The 14,494-nt window shown below is 39.9% G+C and overlaps 1 protein-coding gene across 2 annotated transcripts in view; it reads right to left on the bottom strand.

The window, feature by feature from the left end:
- Positions 1-5,136: 5,136 nt before the first annotated feature.
- LOC130915903 (lymphocyte-specific protein 1-like) overlaps positions 5,137-14,494 on the bottom strand; it is a 40,474-nt gene continuing 31,116 nt past the window's right edge. For both annotated transcript variants that reach the window (XM_057836111.1, XM_057836119.1), the window contains one exon: positions 5,137-5,335. In XM_057836111.1, the coding sequence (XP_057692094.1) occupies positions 5,331-5,335 (5 nt within the window). In that variant the 3' untranslated portion in view covers positions 5,137-5,330. The remainder of the gene's footprint in view (positions 5,336-14,494) is intronic.

Below are 14,494 nucleotides of genomic sequence, written 5' to 3'. Positions count from 1 at the left end.
AACATGATCCCATTTCTTATTTTATTTAAAACGATTGGTGCATGTGCAAGACAGGTAAAAAAATCACAATTAATACATTTATTAGGAAAATATTAACAAAGGTTGAGCATATTAGGAATCTGTTATGAGACAGCAGAGCTTAAGGAGCTTCTCCAAACTTTCAGTCGACATCACGGAGACCCTTGGCGGCATCCAGACGGGCTTTATCTCACTGTCCTTGGTAATTCCAGCTCCAATAGCATATCTTAAAGTTGCTGCAGTTAAAAAGCTTGAGCTATGAAGGTCCGCTTCGAGGCGAGCCACCGCCTCCAGCCACAGCCTCTCATCGCCCCCACAGGGTAGAACGAATACGACGTAGTCTCGATGTATGTCCATCAATGTACAGTAAGTGTTGCTGTGAGGCACATCAACTTACAGTGGGGCAAATAAGTACTTAGTCAACCACTAATTGTGCAAGTTCTCCCACTTGAAAATATTAGAGAGGCCTGTAATTGTCAACATGGGTAAACCTCAACCATAAGAGACAGAATGTGGAAAAAAAAAAAAAAACAGAAAATCACATTGTTTGATTTTTAAAAAATTTATTTGCAAATCATAGTGGAAAATAAGTATTTGGTCAATACCAAAAGATCATCTCAATACTTTGTTATCTACCCTTTGTTGGCAATAACGGAGGCCAAACGTTTTCTGTAACTCTTCACAAGCTTTTCACACACTGTATTTTGGCCCATTCCTCCATGCAGATCTCCTCTAGAGCAGTGATGTTTTGGGGCTGTCGTTGGGCAACACGGACTTTCAACTCCCTCCACAGATTTTCTATGGGGCTGAGATCTGGAGACTGGCTAGGCCACTCCAGGACCTTGAAATGCTTCTTACAAAGCCACTTTGTTGCCCTGGCTGTGTGTTTGGGATCATTGTCATGCTGAAAGACCCAGCCACGTCTCATCTTCAATGCCCTTGCTGATGGAAGGAGATTTATAAGTGTAACACCATTTACCATTTACCATTTCACTCAAAATCTCTCGATACATGGCCCCATTCATTCTTTCCTTTACACAGATCAGTCGTCCTGGTCCCTTTGCAGAAAAACAGCCCCAAAGCATGATGTTTACACCCCCATGCTTCACAGTGAGTATGGTGTTCTTCGGATGCAATTCAGTACTCTTTCTCCTCCAAACACGAGAACCTGTGTTTCGACCAAAAAGTTCTATTTTGGTTTCATCTGACCATAATACATTCTCCCAGTCCTCTTCTGTATCATCCAAATGCTCTCTAGCGAACCGCAGACGGGCCTGGACGTGTACTTTCTTCAGCAGGGGGACACGTCTGGCAGTGCAGGATTTGAGTCCCTAGCGGCGCATTGTGTTACTGATAGTAGCCTTTGTTACTGTGGTCCCAGCTCTCTGTAGGTCATTCACTAGGTCCCCCCTGCGTGGTTCTGGGATTTTTGCTCACCGTTCTTGCTATCATTTTGACGCCACGAGGTGAGATCTTGCATGGCGCCCCAGATCGAGGGAGATTATCAGTGGTCTTGTATGTCTTCCATTTTCTAATAATTGCTCCCACAGTTGATTTCTTGACACCAAGCGTTTTACGTATTGCAGATTCAGTCTTCCCAGCCTGGTGCAGGTCTACAATTTTGTCCCCTGTGTCCTTTGACAGCTCTTTGGTCTTGGCCATAGTGGAGTTTTGAGTGTGACTGCCTGAGGTTGTGGACAGGTGTCTTTTATACCGATAATGAGTTAAAACAGGTGCCATTAAGACAGCTAACGAGTGCAGCCTCGTTAGACCTCGTTAGAAGAAGTTAGACCTCTTTGACAGCAAGAAATCTTGCTTGTTTGCAGGTGACCAAATACTTATTTTCCACTCTAATTTGGAAATAAATTCTTTAAAAATCAAATAATGTGATTTTCTGTTTTTTTTTTTTCTCCACACTCTGTCTCTCATGGTTGAGGTTTACCCGTGTTGACAATTACAGGCCTATCTAATCTTTTCAAGTAGAAGAATTTGCACAATTGGAGGTTGACTAAATACTTATTTGCCCCACTGTATATTCCCTTGCCTCAATAGCGTTTTCCACCTGTAAACAAACGGACAAGAAAAACTTGTAACACTTGCTTTTATGCATGCCATCCAACACGTACTGATTAGTAACAGGCTAGCAGCAGTAGCTGTAGTAAATAATATTAAAGATCATAATCACAATCATTATTGTAATATCAATAGCAAAGGCAACAAGTCGTTTCATGCGCCAGATTTTAGGTTTCATATAATTGGAGATACTTTCATAACACAGTGGCCGCATGACTACACAAACCTCCCTCCGGTATAACCAGCATCCATGGTTTGTGGTACAGAGCATTGAGGCACTGGCTTGGTTCTACATCTGCCTCCATTAAGACAATATTCCCGTTGTTCATGTATGAGGACACGGACAACTTTGTGGCTGCGGAGGTACTGGAATGACTCGGAGCTTCCTGATGGCGTTTCCATCCACTGCAGTAGAGTCAATAAAATATCATAATATTTTACTTGTTGTCATCCTCGGCCACTTTTTTAAGTTGTCTTCCCATGTCGAGATGGCAGAAGGATGCTGTATTTCCAAATCATGGTTTTTCAGGGTTTTTAGTGAGTAATGACACTCTGCCGCCATTAAAGTCAATAGTAAAAAAAAAATGGAAGCGGAAGTGGTAGGCAGACATAAGGAAGTAAAGCGGAAGTACCTTGGAAACTTGTCTATAACAGGGAATGGAACAGGAAATGGAGGAGCATTTTTCTGAACAACAATTAGGGCTACACGCAGTAAGTGTGAGATTTAGTAGCGCATGCCTAAACAATAGGCATGCATACTACATCAGCAAATTTAAATGTTTCATGCACTTTGGCACCTCTGTGTGCATGCAGATTTCCCCACACAAATCGGTCATGTAAACGCAGACATCAGCTTTGCGTTTCTGCTTCAGACTCTTGTTGTATAAACGTGTCCTTAGATGACGATGAGTGTGAATGTCCTTGGGTGGCCCACTCTGAGCACAGAGATGAACCAGACATACCAGGATTTGAAACTTGAACTGCAGAACTGTGAGGCAGAAAGGCTAATCCTTAGGACACTGTGATGCCTATTATTTTTTCGTTTTTTATGAAAAGTTGCCAGGCTATACCCAGCGCTACATTGGCCAGACACTGTGATTTTTTAAAAATATTGTTTTTAAAGTGTAATTTACACCGTAGCACTTGATCACCTGCGAACATATGTTGCCTTTCTGCAGGTAATGTCACTATTGGCTGCCTGTAGGGGCTGCACCTGATCGTGTCAGACAGCCCGAAAAAAAAAAACACGTTTGCTTGCAACATTCACTGCAGGCAAGTGCTTTATTTTTGGAGTGCCCACTGCTCTGCACCTCTCTCCTTAAGGCTCCAGTTCACTAGAGGATGAGACGGCCTAGTGGCACTCTGAGCCGGGATTAACAACCAGAGAGCAGTTTGTCCCAACATCCGCTCACCAAAGGTAAACCAGTCAAACTGTGTTGCTTGATTGACAAGCTGCTGATATTTCAATGTATCCTCTTCTGGCCAGGTGCCATATGCTCACCTCTATCCAGTGCATTGGACTGAGCAGCATGTGGGTAATTGGAAATCTTAAATGCATGATACATTTAATACCATTGGTCCAAAAGAGAGAAACAAGTTGATACTTTGTTTTTGCATTGCTTGGTGCTTTGATCAGAAGTCAGGCATGCACAACTTATTTACTTATCAATTTTGTACGGAATATTGAGTGACTTCACCCCATCTGTAATATCGAGGTGTTTTTGTATCTACAGGATTCAGAACAAAGGCGGTACATGTTTTTGTTTGATTTCCAATATACGAACAAGACAATAAAGGCATACATGATGAAAGAGCTCAGTTTGAATTTTGTTAAATCACGCTATTTAAAGATACATTCATTGAGGTCATGGACAGTTTTATCTGAGATAATCTTACACTTTCCACCTTTGAGCTGCTTCGATGTAAGCCAAGACGCCCAAGCCCGGATCCTTAAAAAGGAACTACTCATGTGTCAGCTCACCTCCTTGCCATTGGAGTGTCTTTGACTAGACAAATGTATTGCATGCAGATAAAGGGTGTTCATTTCAAAAGTTGAACATGGGTATTTTCCTTTTCTTTTCTTCTTTAACTGTCGAGTAATTTTCATGAAAAAGTTGTGTGATTAGCAAATCTACTCAGTCTGCGAATGTGACTCCAATAAACTTTCAGAGAGACACGTGTAAGCTTATAGAAGCTCTGGGAGGATTTTATGCCTCATATTTATTTCCAACAGACTGATGTTGTTTCTGTGAGTGTAAGACATCAGGCAGCAGGTGCTCACTGTCAGAATGTTTGCTCTTATTTCCCTAAGACTAAATTTAGACTGCAGGCCTTTTCTAGTGACAACCAAATATACAATTCACACTGAAAGGTGATAATTTATTGACAGGGATGAATAAAATTAAATTAGCAATATGCGAATTATTAAAGTACCAGAATGTAATGCATTGTACTGTTACACCCATTGAATGGAACACGTAATCCTTTTACCTGTCTTGGCTTTTTTTTCTACAGCTAATGTATTATTTTTTCCCCTGGGTGCTCCCACATCGCTGCCCCTCCATGTGCCTTTGGCATACTTGCACCTCTTTACCCTCTTCTGCATGTGTCCCTTTAATTTCATGCCAAGGTCATACTCGAAATTGGCCGCCTTCTTGAAAGACTATTTTCATAAGGAGCTTGTCATCAGTTCAATGCATCCCTGCCATAAGCAACAGCTTTACGTGCCTTTCTATTTCTAATAGTATTGCCTTAGGTAGAAAGGCATCATCTTCAGGACCCAATTAAGACTTTCAAAATGTGTAAATGAGTCAGTGATGAGAGCTCATATTCTAATTTCAGCTACAGATTTAGTTCAGAGACATGAACCCATCTTATACAGTGTCAGAGCAGGAAATAGGAATTCAGTGGAGAACATGATGGACAAGAACACGACACATGCAACTTGAGCACAACCCACGTAGTAAAACAAATCAAAACAAATGACACAAGATTAGGAAAAAATGTGAAATTGTTTTATTCAATTCCAAAATAGGTTACTGTAGTTCTGATGAATACCTGTCTTATAAACAGGATCCCTATTAGTTCTTTTATTCTAAATTTCTGCTTATATAAATAGATGTGTGAGGAAATCTTTAGCAAAACTTATTCAAGGGGTTTTGTCAATCTTCACCTTTAGCACCACAAGGCACTCATTTGTTTTGAAATCCCAAATTGGCATGCCCCACTCCTGATGTTCTTCAGGCTGTAAAAAAAAAAAAAAAAAAAAAATCACACGTATTACTCATCAGCATAAAATAGTTATGGGTGAGGGAAAATACAGTAAACACATAACTTTTGTGTTAAATAAAAGTATTTGAGACAAATAAAGTTTTAACATGTTTTGGTTACAAAAATACATGTGAACCTAAACAACATAATCCAATAAAAAAAAATCCAGATTTTAATCAGTTGCAGCCATAGAAAGATATTGTGAAGCTGCATGTGTTCTGTTATTCAACTTCTGTGTTTGTCATGGACTGTCCACAATAAACACCACGTTCAAGCATATGGGTTTGGATGTTACCATGGTATGAAAAAGCATCTGAACCAGTTGAAATTTCTCACATTTCTGCATAAAATCACCATCAAATGTGATCTGATCGTTGTCGAAATCAGACAGATGAAAAAACAGTGTCTGCTTTAACTAAAACCACCCAAACATTTAGATGTTTTATATTTTAATGAGGATAGTGTGCAAACAATGACAGAAGAGGGAAAAATAAGTAAGTGAACCATCACATAAAATATTTTGTGTCCCCCCCCTCCCCCCCTTTGGCAGCAATAACTTCAACCAGACGCTTCCTCTAGCTGCAGATCAGCCTGGCACATCGATCAGGACTAATCTTGGCCCCTTCTTCTCTACAAAACTGCTTTAGTTCAGTCAGATTCATGGGATGTCTAGCATGAATCGCTGTCTTTAGTTCATGCCGCCACAGAGTCTCAATGGGGTTCAAGTCTGGACTTTGTCTTGGCCACTTCAGAACGTGTATTTTGTTCTTATGAAACCATACTGAAGTTGATTTACTTCTGTGTTTTGGATCATTGTCTTGTTGCAGCTTCCATCGTCTTTTTAGCTTCAACTGTGTGACAGAAGGCCTCAGGTTTTCCTGCAAAACATCCTGATAAACTCTTAAATTCATTCTTTCATTAATGATTGCAAGTAGTCCAGGCCCTGAAGTAGCAAAACAGCCCCAAATCATGATGTTCCCTCCATCATGCTTCACGGTGGGGATGAGGTGTTGATGTTGGTGAGCTGCTCCATTTTTCCTCCACACATTATGTTGTGTGTTACAGCCAAACAATTCAACTTTGGTTTCATCAGTCCACAAAAAAATTTGCCAAAACTTCTGTGGCGTGTTCATGTATCTTTTTGCGAATATTAAACGAGCAACAATATATATATTTTTTGACAGCAGTGGCTTCCTCTGTGGAGTTCTCCCATGAACACCATTCTTGGACATAGTTGTACATATAGTTGATGTGTGCACAGAGATATTGGATTGTGGCAGTGATTTCTGTAAGTCTTTAGCAGACACTCTTGGGCTCTTTTTTACCTCTCTGAGTATTCTGCGCTGAACTCTTGGATTCATCTTTGGTGGACAGCCACTCCTTGGGAGAGAAGCAACAGTGCCAAACTCTCTCCATTTGTAGACAACTTCTCTGACTGTTGATTGATGAACAAATAGACTTTTAGAGATGGTTTTGTATCCTTTCCCAGCTTTATACAAGTCAACAATCCTTGATCGCCGGTCTTCAGACAGCTCTTTTGACCGTTCCATGATACACATCTTCTCATCTAGACATTTCTTACCAGGTGTGTTTTATAGTGGGCAAGGCAGCTTTAAACCACTCATCAGTGATTGGGCACTCACCTGACTTAAATTGTTTGGTAAAATTTGGTTTCAATTGCTCTTTAAGTCTCCTTAGGCAGAGGGTTCACTTACTTATTTCTCCCCCTTCTGTCATTGATTGCATGCTATCCTCATTAAAAAATCAAAACTTATAAACGTCAATCAGTTATATTTCAGTTTAAGCAACCCTAAAATATTACACGGCAATTGGCATGTTTTTTGATCATTTTTCCATTTTTCATTTTAACAAAACAGTATATCTACAAGATGATGATATTGATCGATGTTTTTTGATCGATTATGATTTTTTTACAAATTGAATTAATTCTGAGACTACTAGTCTATGTGTTTACTTGGCACCAGGACAACAGAGGCCAGAGTTCGATGATTAACTTTTTGGTTGTGTCATCGGACTTGCAGCTGCACCTCCTGGACACTTGGGTGAAGAGATGGGTGTCAACTGATCACCATCTGATCGTGTTTGCTTCGATAGTTGAGGAAGATGCCGGTTCAATCTAGTGGACTAAACTGGAGAATAATTTGCAGATGGTTTAAAAAAAAAAAATCTCCCACCATTTGGAATCTCAGCAGGGGAAAGCAGTGCACCATCAACGCAGTGTATAATAGGAACAAGGTGCTGCTGTTCTTAACTAAGGATGGTCTGAGTCATTTGGCCAAATACTTCCAAGACCTCCTCAATTCCATTAACACGCCTTCTTGTAAGGAAGCAGAGTTTGTGTGTGTTTGTGTGTGTGTGGGGGGGGATTTTGTGGCTGGTTCTCCTGTAGTGTAGAAATTACTGAGGTGGTTAAAAATCACCTCAGTAGCATGGCCCAGGATGGATGAGAGCCACCTGGAGTTTCGAAAGGCACTGAATACTGTCGAGCTGTCTTGGTTGACAAGCTTCTACAAATAAAACGTGGATATCGAGAACAGTGCTTCTGGATTGGTAGACTAGAGTTGTGGTTCCCCTTTTTAAGAAGGGGGACGGGAGGTTGCACTCCAACTAAAGACAGTCCGGGGGTACTGGAGAGTACTGCACAAATATCAAATAGATATTTTTGATACATATAATATTTTGTTTTGTATGCAAAACAAAGCCAGCTGTTTAATATATTTGTACTGTAACTTTTGCAGGACTTGATGTGCTGCTATAATGGAAGTAAGCAACGGATTGGAATCTGGCCTTTCCCCACAATATCCTCCACCCTTACTCCCAAAACCTTCCAAAGACAATGTGAGACTTCAAAAACTAAAGAAGAAGCGAGTCAAGAAAAGGGGCAGTCTCTCTCTGACACCCATCCCATTTCGTTCCTGCTTATCACCTGTCAATGAAGCCAGCACAGATCTTGAGCACAGTGACCTTGACCTGTCCAGCCCATCAAAGTCACCAGATTCAGTTTGCACTGTGGAATCCTTGTGGCCCACTTTCACACTGAACTCATTTGATCAATCTGCATCTGCTTTTCCTCACCTTGAAAGCAGGTCTTCCAATCAAATTGACAGTGGTGTGCCGAATATTAGGACTTCTGAAGAGCAGGTGGCACCATTATACGAATGCTCAACATTCTTATTTGATGAAATGACTCCTGGCATGATGTCACCCAAAGATTCTACCTCCGTAACAAGAATGGAGCAGGCTCCACCATCTGCACTTCAAGCTGCTTTTGATTTACTGACACTGAATTCCCCTAAGTCTGCCACACCAGTCCATCATGTCACTGTGTCAGAGTCCAATCCTAAAAAGTTAACTCAGAACCTGACACCATCCTCAACCATTCTCAACTTTGGCCCAGATCCAACATCTTCTTATTGTGCAGACCTCTCTCCTGTTCCAATGCTGTTATCAGTTTCAAACACACAAAATCAACATGTTCCTCCCAAGTCTGTAGAGACAAGCATCATTTCAAAAGAGCGTTCTCTCCTACATCCACCGATGCATCAGATCCCCAGACCAATCAGTAATGGTAACTTGGTAAATCAGTTAACCCAGCAAAGTAGATGTGATGGTCCAAAACATTTGACATTTATGTCAAAAGCAATATTGAATGAGAACTTTAAGCATCCTTGCAATCAAGACCTGACAGCAATGAAACCAACTGACATGTCATTAGCAGTAACACACATGGAAAAAAAAACTGCTGAGGATCTGAAGCCAGCTGTGCCCAAACTCTTATGTGGAAAACTCCAAACTGTGTCTGGCACACAGTCAAGAGTATCCACTCCGTCTCATGAAATATCAAAAACCGGTCCTCTCGTGTTTGTAAGTACAGCTTTGAAGTCCTGCCAAAACAACTTTGATCCTGCAATATCCATTGGGTTTAGTGGTAGTAAAATTTGTACTGCTGAAAAAGAAGTACATCAGAATGTTAATCAGGATTTCAAAAGGAAAAATGGCAATTATTGTGGTATTCAAAATATCTGTAGGAGTACTCTGAATTTAAGCATTCCCTCTGACAATGTTAATTTTAGGGAAACTTTGACATCACATGTTACTATACCTGACTCTGCCCTTAGAGGCTCGGTCTCAAATATGAAAACAGACCAAATTCTAGAAAGAGAAGATGCACTGTTGCCAAAGGTCCCATCATTTCTCTGCACTGAACCAAAGGCTCCAACAACATCTATTTATCCACAAGGATCCACAAGTTTGAGCTACTGGCCACCCACCTATCATCATCCAGTTGTTGAGGCACGCAAGTCTTTGTCATCATTATTGGAGAATCAAATGTCATTAGCCAACTCAAAATCAAAAGCACAATCAACATATTATGGACTTACTCCTCTTCAGTATGCTGCTCATGGTGGGATTCGGACTCTAACATCATATCAAAGCCTAGTAACACACAGAACTCAAGTTACCTCTTTGACCAAAACACAATCAGAAGATGTTTATGTCTCAAAAGTGGATTCAACAAAACAATTTAGTGGACATGAACAGCTATTATCACTGGACAGTGAGGCTGCGATGACTTTTCAACCACTTTCAACATCAGAGGATTCAAAATTTCAAGCAGAACGAACTGTAAAACATAACAAAGATGTCTTTGAGGGAGGTCACGAAGCCAGAACGCAGCATGTGGAAAAACCTTCGTTCAAAACATTTAATTTGGAAAGAAAAAGACCTGAGCTACCCCTGGGTTTGGTACAGAAACATATGTGTCATTCCACAAGTGATGTATCAACACGAAAGGCCTCATACTCTGAGGTTCCAATGCCCATTCCTAAAGCAGGTGAGGTGCACACACAGACTGTGACAATTCCCATAGAGTCAGATTTAAATATAACCTCATGCCTGAACAATACCAGGAGTTGTTTTTATTCAATCCCAAAACTGGTGAAACAAGATTCAAATGCAGAACTTATTTTAAAATTGACAGATGACGAGAAATGTACAAAAAATGACAGAAAATACAAAGTTTTTGAATCTGACAAGAATTTTGAACAATCCAATGTCACAAATTCCCATCAAAAGCTTGAAAACAGATTTTGTGGTATTGGGTCATTAACAGCCAATGATCTAGATCCGTTTGAAAATAACAAGCCTAGTATCCAAATGGAAAATCAGTCTTTACACAGCCAAAGAGAGGAGTTTAAACAGAATATGAAAGCAAGAACCGCATGTATTTTACATACTAACAATGTTAACATTTCATCTTCTGCATTGTCCATTAATAACAATATCCATGATGAATCAAACAGAGGCCGCCAATTTGAAACTGCATTTGAAAACCCAACTCCCATGACTAAAGAGTCAATGATTCAACACGAGCCAATAACAGCTTCTGTATGTTGTGGTCACAGTAACATACTTAGTGAAACAGTAGGCCATAAAACGTGTTACCTAGGAGACAGTTTTGCTTTGAAAACGTGCACTAGTCCTGTAAATACTTTGCCAACCAATAACCTTATGCTAGATACCAAGCTACCAGACATACCAATAATAACAACCAAATCCCATAACATTTTCCCTTTGGAGAGAGACCAGCAACCAAATATAGAAACTGTAATGCTTCACAAAACAAGTGACAATAGACTTATTGACACCAGATATCAATGTAAACTTAAGAATGAAGAAAGTAACCTCAACTCAAGCAAACCCTCAACAGACCGATCACTAGCATTTCAAAATGACGATGCTAAAAATAGATTAGACCTGAGAATTATAAATATGAAACGCCCTGGACTCAATGCAAATGTGCATTCCTCGTCAATCAGCGGCATGACTTTTGTTGATGAAAAACTACCAGAAGATTCCCTTCCAGATATATCTGTAATGGCAGGCGACAGGAAGGAGAAATTCACCGATTCACAAAATAGTTCTAATATTTCAAAGGCAAAAACACTGTTGAACAGTCTAGACAGTTCAGGTAAACTGACCAACGCACAATCTAGAGGATCACTGCCTTTGAGCAAGACAACTAAAAAGATTGTTTCTCCTCTGGAATTAGGTGGTCTTAGCAACAATAAAGGTGTTCCAGAATCCATAAAGTTAAACAACTCTAACTTTGGCAGCAATCCTCCTGTAACTGGGGTTACTTTACCCAAACAAAACATTAATATTAAACCACCATGTACTATGCCCCAATTAAACTTTAATGGAACATCAAGCCATACAATGTCTGGTGTGACTAAAAAATATCCTCAGGTCAGAAAACCAGTACCTACAACTACTCCAGCTATTAGTGCAATTGCTGAAAATAGTCCGGAAGAATGTGTTAATGAAAACATACAGACGATCAATGTAGAGCATAGTCAAAACCCAATGACAGATGAGCATGCTCAAAGTTCTGTAAATGTAGCAGTAATTCAAATGGAAAATTTCAGTCAATTTGCCAAAGAAGCCAATAGCCCTTTTGAAAGTAGCATTCATAACGTAAATAATATTCACTTGTTAGCAAAAGTAATCCCACAATCTGTTCTTGCCCCACTGAACCCCACAATGAAAACAAAATCTTTAGCTGTCCCACAAGCCTCCTCGTTACAAGAACCAAGACCCTGTAATACGCCAACATACGCAATTAATTCAATTTTACCTCGGTCCTGTCAAACTCCTGTCAACAATGCCCCCTCTCCAGTACTTCTGAAAAAAGACATTTCTGTTAACACAATTTCCAGCACCTCGCAGGTCCCTGTTAAACAAGATTCCAAATCGAACACTATCGAAACGAATTTAAGATTCCCTACTGAAACCAAAATTAGCCCCCTGCTCCCTAATTTGACCTGCATATGCAGTCCAAGCAGGCATTCTTCTGAGCAGGTTGAAATAAAGCCTGCTTCAGTCACTATAGAAAGAAAAGGTTCTGTTTTAAGCAACCAAAATCCGGTGCAGGGAAACCTTTCTGCGAGTAAGGACCAGCATTTGACAGAGCAGCCAGTTGAGAGCATTTTTCCTGCAAAGCCAGCAACAGATACTGTTGTGAATTCATCCATCGTTAAAGCTGCTATGATTGATTCTAGTACTCCTGCCTCTCTGCCTCAGGCCTCAGTCTCAGTCTCAACTCCATCCCCAAGCAAAGGAATGTCACTGCTATCTCAGCAAATCACTGGTCTCAAAGAAAAGGATGCTTCGAAGATGAAAGACACACCAGGAGAGACACAGAAACCAGCACTCGAACCCTCCATGAAGTCAGTGACATCAACTGCATCTTCAATTGCTGAGCCTGGGCCTGGAACACCTCATTCCCCCACTGAGCCCAAGGCATCCCTGAAGCCCAAAAGCCTTAAAGCTAAAATCAGTGGGTGGACACGACTCAAGAAGCACATGGTAGTAGAACCAGAGGAGCCTGTCTTTCCAGAGCCACCGGACAAATCCCAAGTTGAGTCAGATCGTGATTGTAAGAAGTTGGCGGAAGACCAAAATGATAACCAAAATATGGTCAAGTGCAAAGAGATTCCCAGGGCCCTAAAGATGTGGGATGCTCTCCTCTTTCAGATGTTTTCCACGAAAGACCGAATCATGCACCAGATCAACACAGCCAAAAAAGATTCAGAACAGAAAAAGGCTAACAAAGGAACCCAGGAAGAGGTTCCGTCCTTTGTCAATCGCCTACCAGTTTTGCTGTACAGTCCTCGATTTGATGCTAGGAAATTAAAAGAGGCAGCAGTGAAGCCATTGACAAAAATAGCAGCGGTCTTTGAAAGAGGACTCCTGAAACGAAAAACTCAGGAGGATGATCGCAAGGACTTCAATAGAATAGCCAGAGGATTTGGACCGACTTAAACAAATGAAATGTAACTTCAACAGATGTGTTTATGGTTTATTAATTAGCCTTTTGAATCCTTCATTATGAAATATTAAGTGTGTTTTTTTTTTTTTTCTTGTTTTTTGTTTTTTTTTACCTTGTGAGAGAACATTGACTGAATTGTATTTTAAACTAAGTTTAAATTAGAAGTGAAAAATTAAGTTTTAAAAAGTCATTTCTTTTAAGCATTGATAACTCATGCATTTACCTGGTGACAGGACAAATTTCCTTTCATGGTCTTAATAGTGTCAATAGTTAGAGGAGAGTGTTAACTGTGAATATGCATTATGTGCTAGAGCTGTATTAGACAGGCACATTTGCACTTTTCATTTGCAAATTAAAAAACAAAACTACTGATTTTTGATAGTAGGACTACATCATTTGCATTGTTGCATATTCTTTTTTATAAAGTAAGTCTGAACTGCTGCCAGAAATATTTGTAATAAATATGGATTTACATTCCTAAATAAACTAAGATGATGTATTTTAAATGAATATTACAAGGACAGTTTTTGCAAGTTAGGCATGGAAGGAAATGTATATGTCAGTCATTGTTTGGACAATCAACCAAGCCAAGAAACCAAAGTGGAGATATGCTGTTATAATTAGCTGTGCAATCTAAATGTTTAGAATGCAACTGCGCATCAGGTGACAGCATTGCCTGTATTTTTAGGGACTAGAAATAGAAACAGCATTAATGTTGAGCTGAGGTTGGAATTTGGAAGTTTATAATGATTATGTTATGCCGGTTAGGTCTTTGGATTAATAATGAGAATGAAGAGAAAGAATAAATTGTATTACGTATTAGTGTCACTTTCACAGCTTAGGGGTCATTTCGGCTGTCATAGTACAAGTATCCATTGGTTGGAGTTCACTCTTGAATGTCCCCCATATGTCTTGAAGTGAAAAAAATCCCAACTAGATAGATTTTTAAAAAATAATAAGCCTCCTTGACCCATTAAGCCATTTCTGTTTAATACACTGATGTTTTAAGTGTGTTTACTGTGTGATGCCTACAAAGGACGCATACATTTGAATCTATAGATAAGCCAAGTGAATGTGATTCTGTTACTGCTTTTTTCTGCCACCTCTAAGAAAAAAAAAAAAAAATTTTGTTTGGAGACGAGTGTTGAAGTTATTCTATATTACTCAGACAAGAAAATCCCAAATCATAAAGTGTCTGAACACAAAATACATATCATAGCCCAGGGATGAGGAGTCAGACATAAACTCTCACACTCTGTTTGGGCCCAAATTCAAAATGCA

This window comes from Corythoichthys intestinalis, chromosome 1, assembly GCF_030265065.1.
Source record: "Corythoichthys intestinalis isolate RoL2023-P3 chromosome 1, ASM3026506v1, whole genome shotgun sequence".
NCBI classification, from domain to species: domain Eukaryota; kingdom Metazoa; phylum Chordata; class Actinopteri; order Syngnathiformes; family Syngnathidae; genus Corythoichthys; species Corythoichthys intestinalis.
Note: the sequence above shows the minus strand (reverse complement) of the source record. Positions and strands in the feature narration are given on the sequence as shown.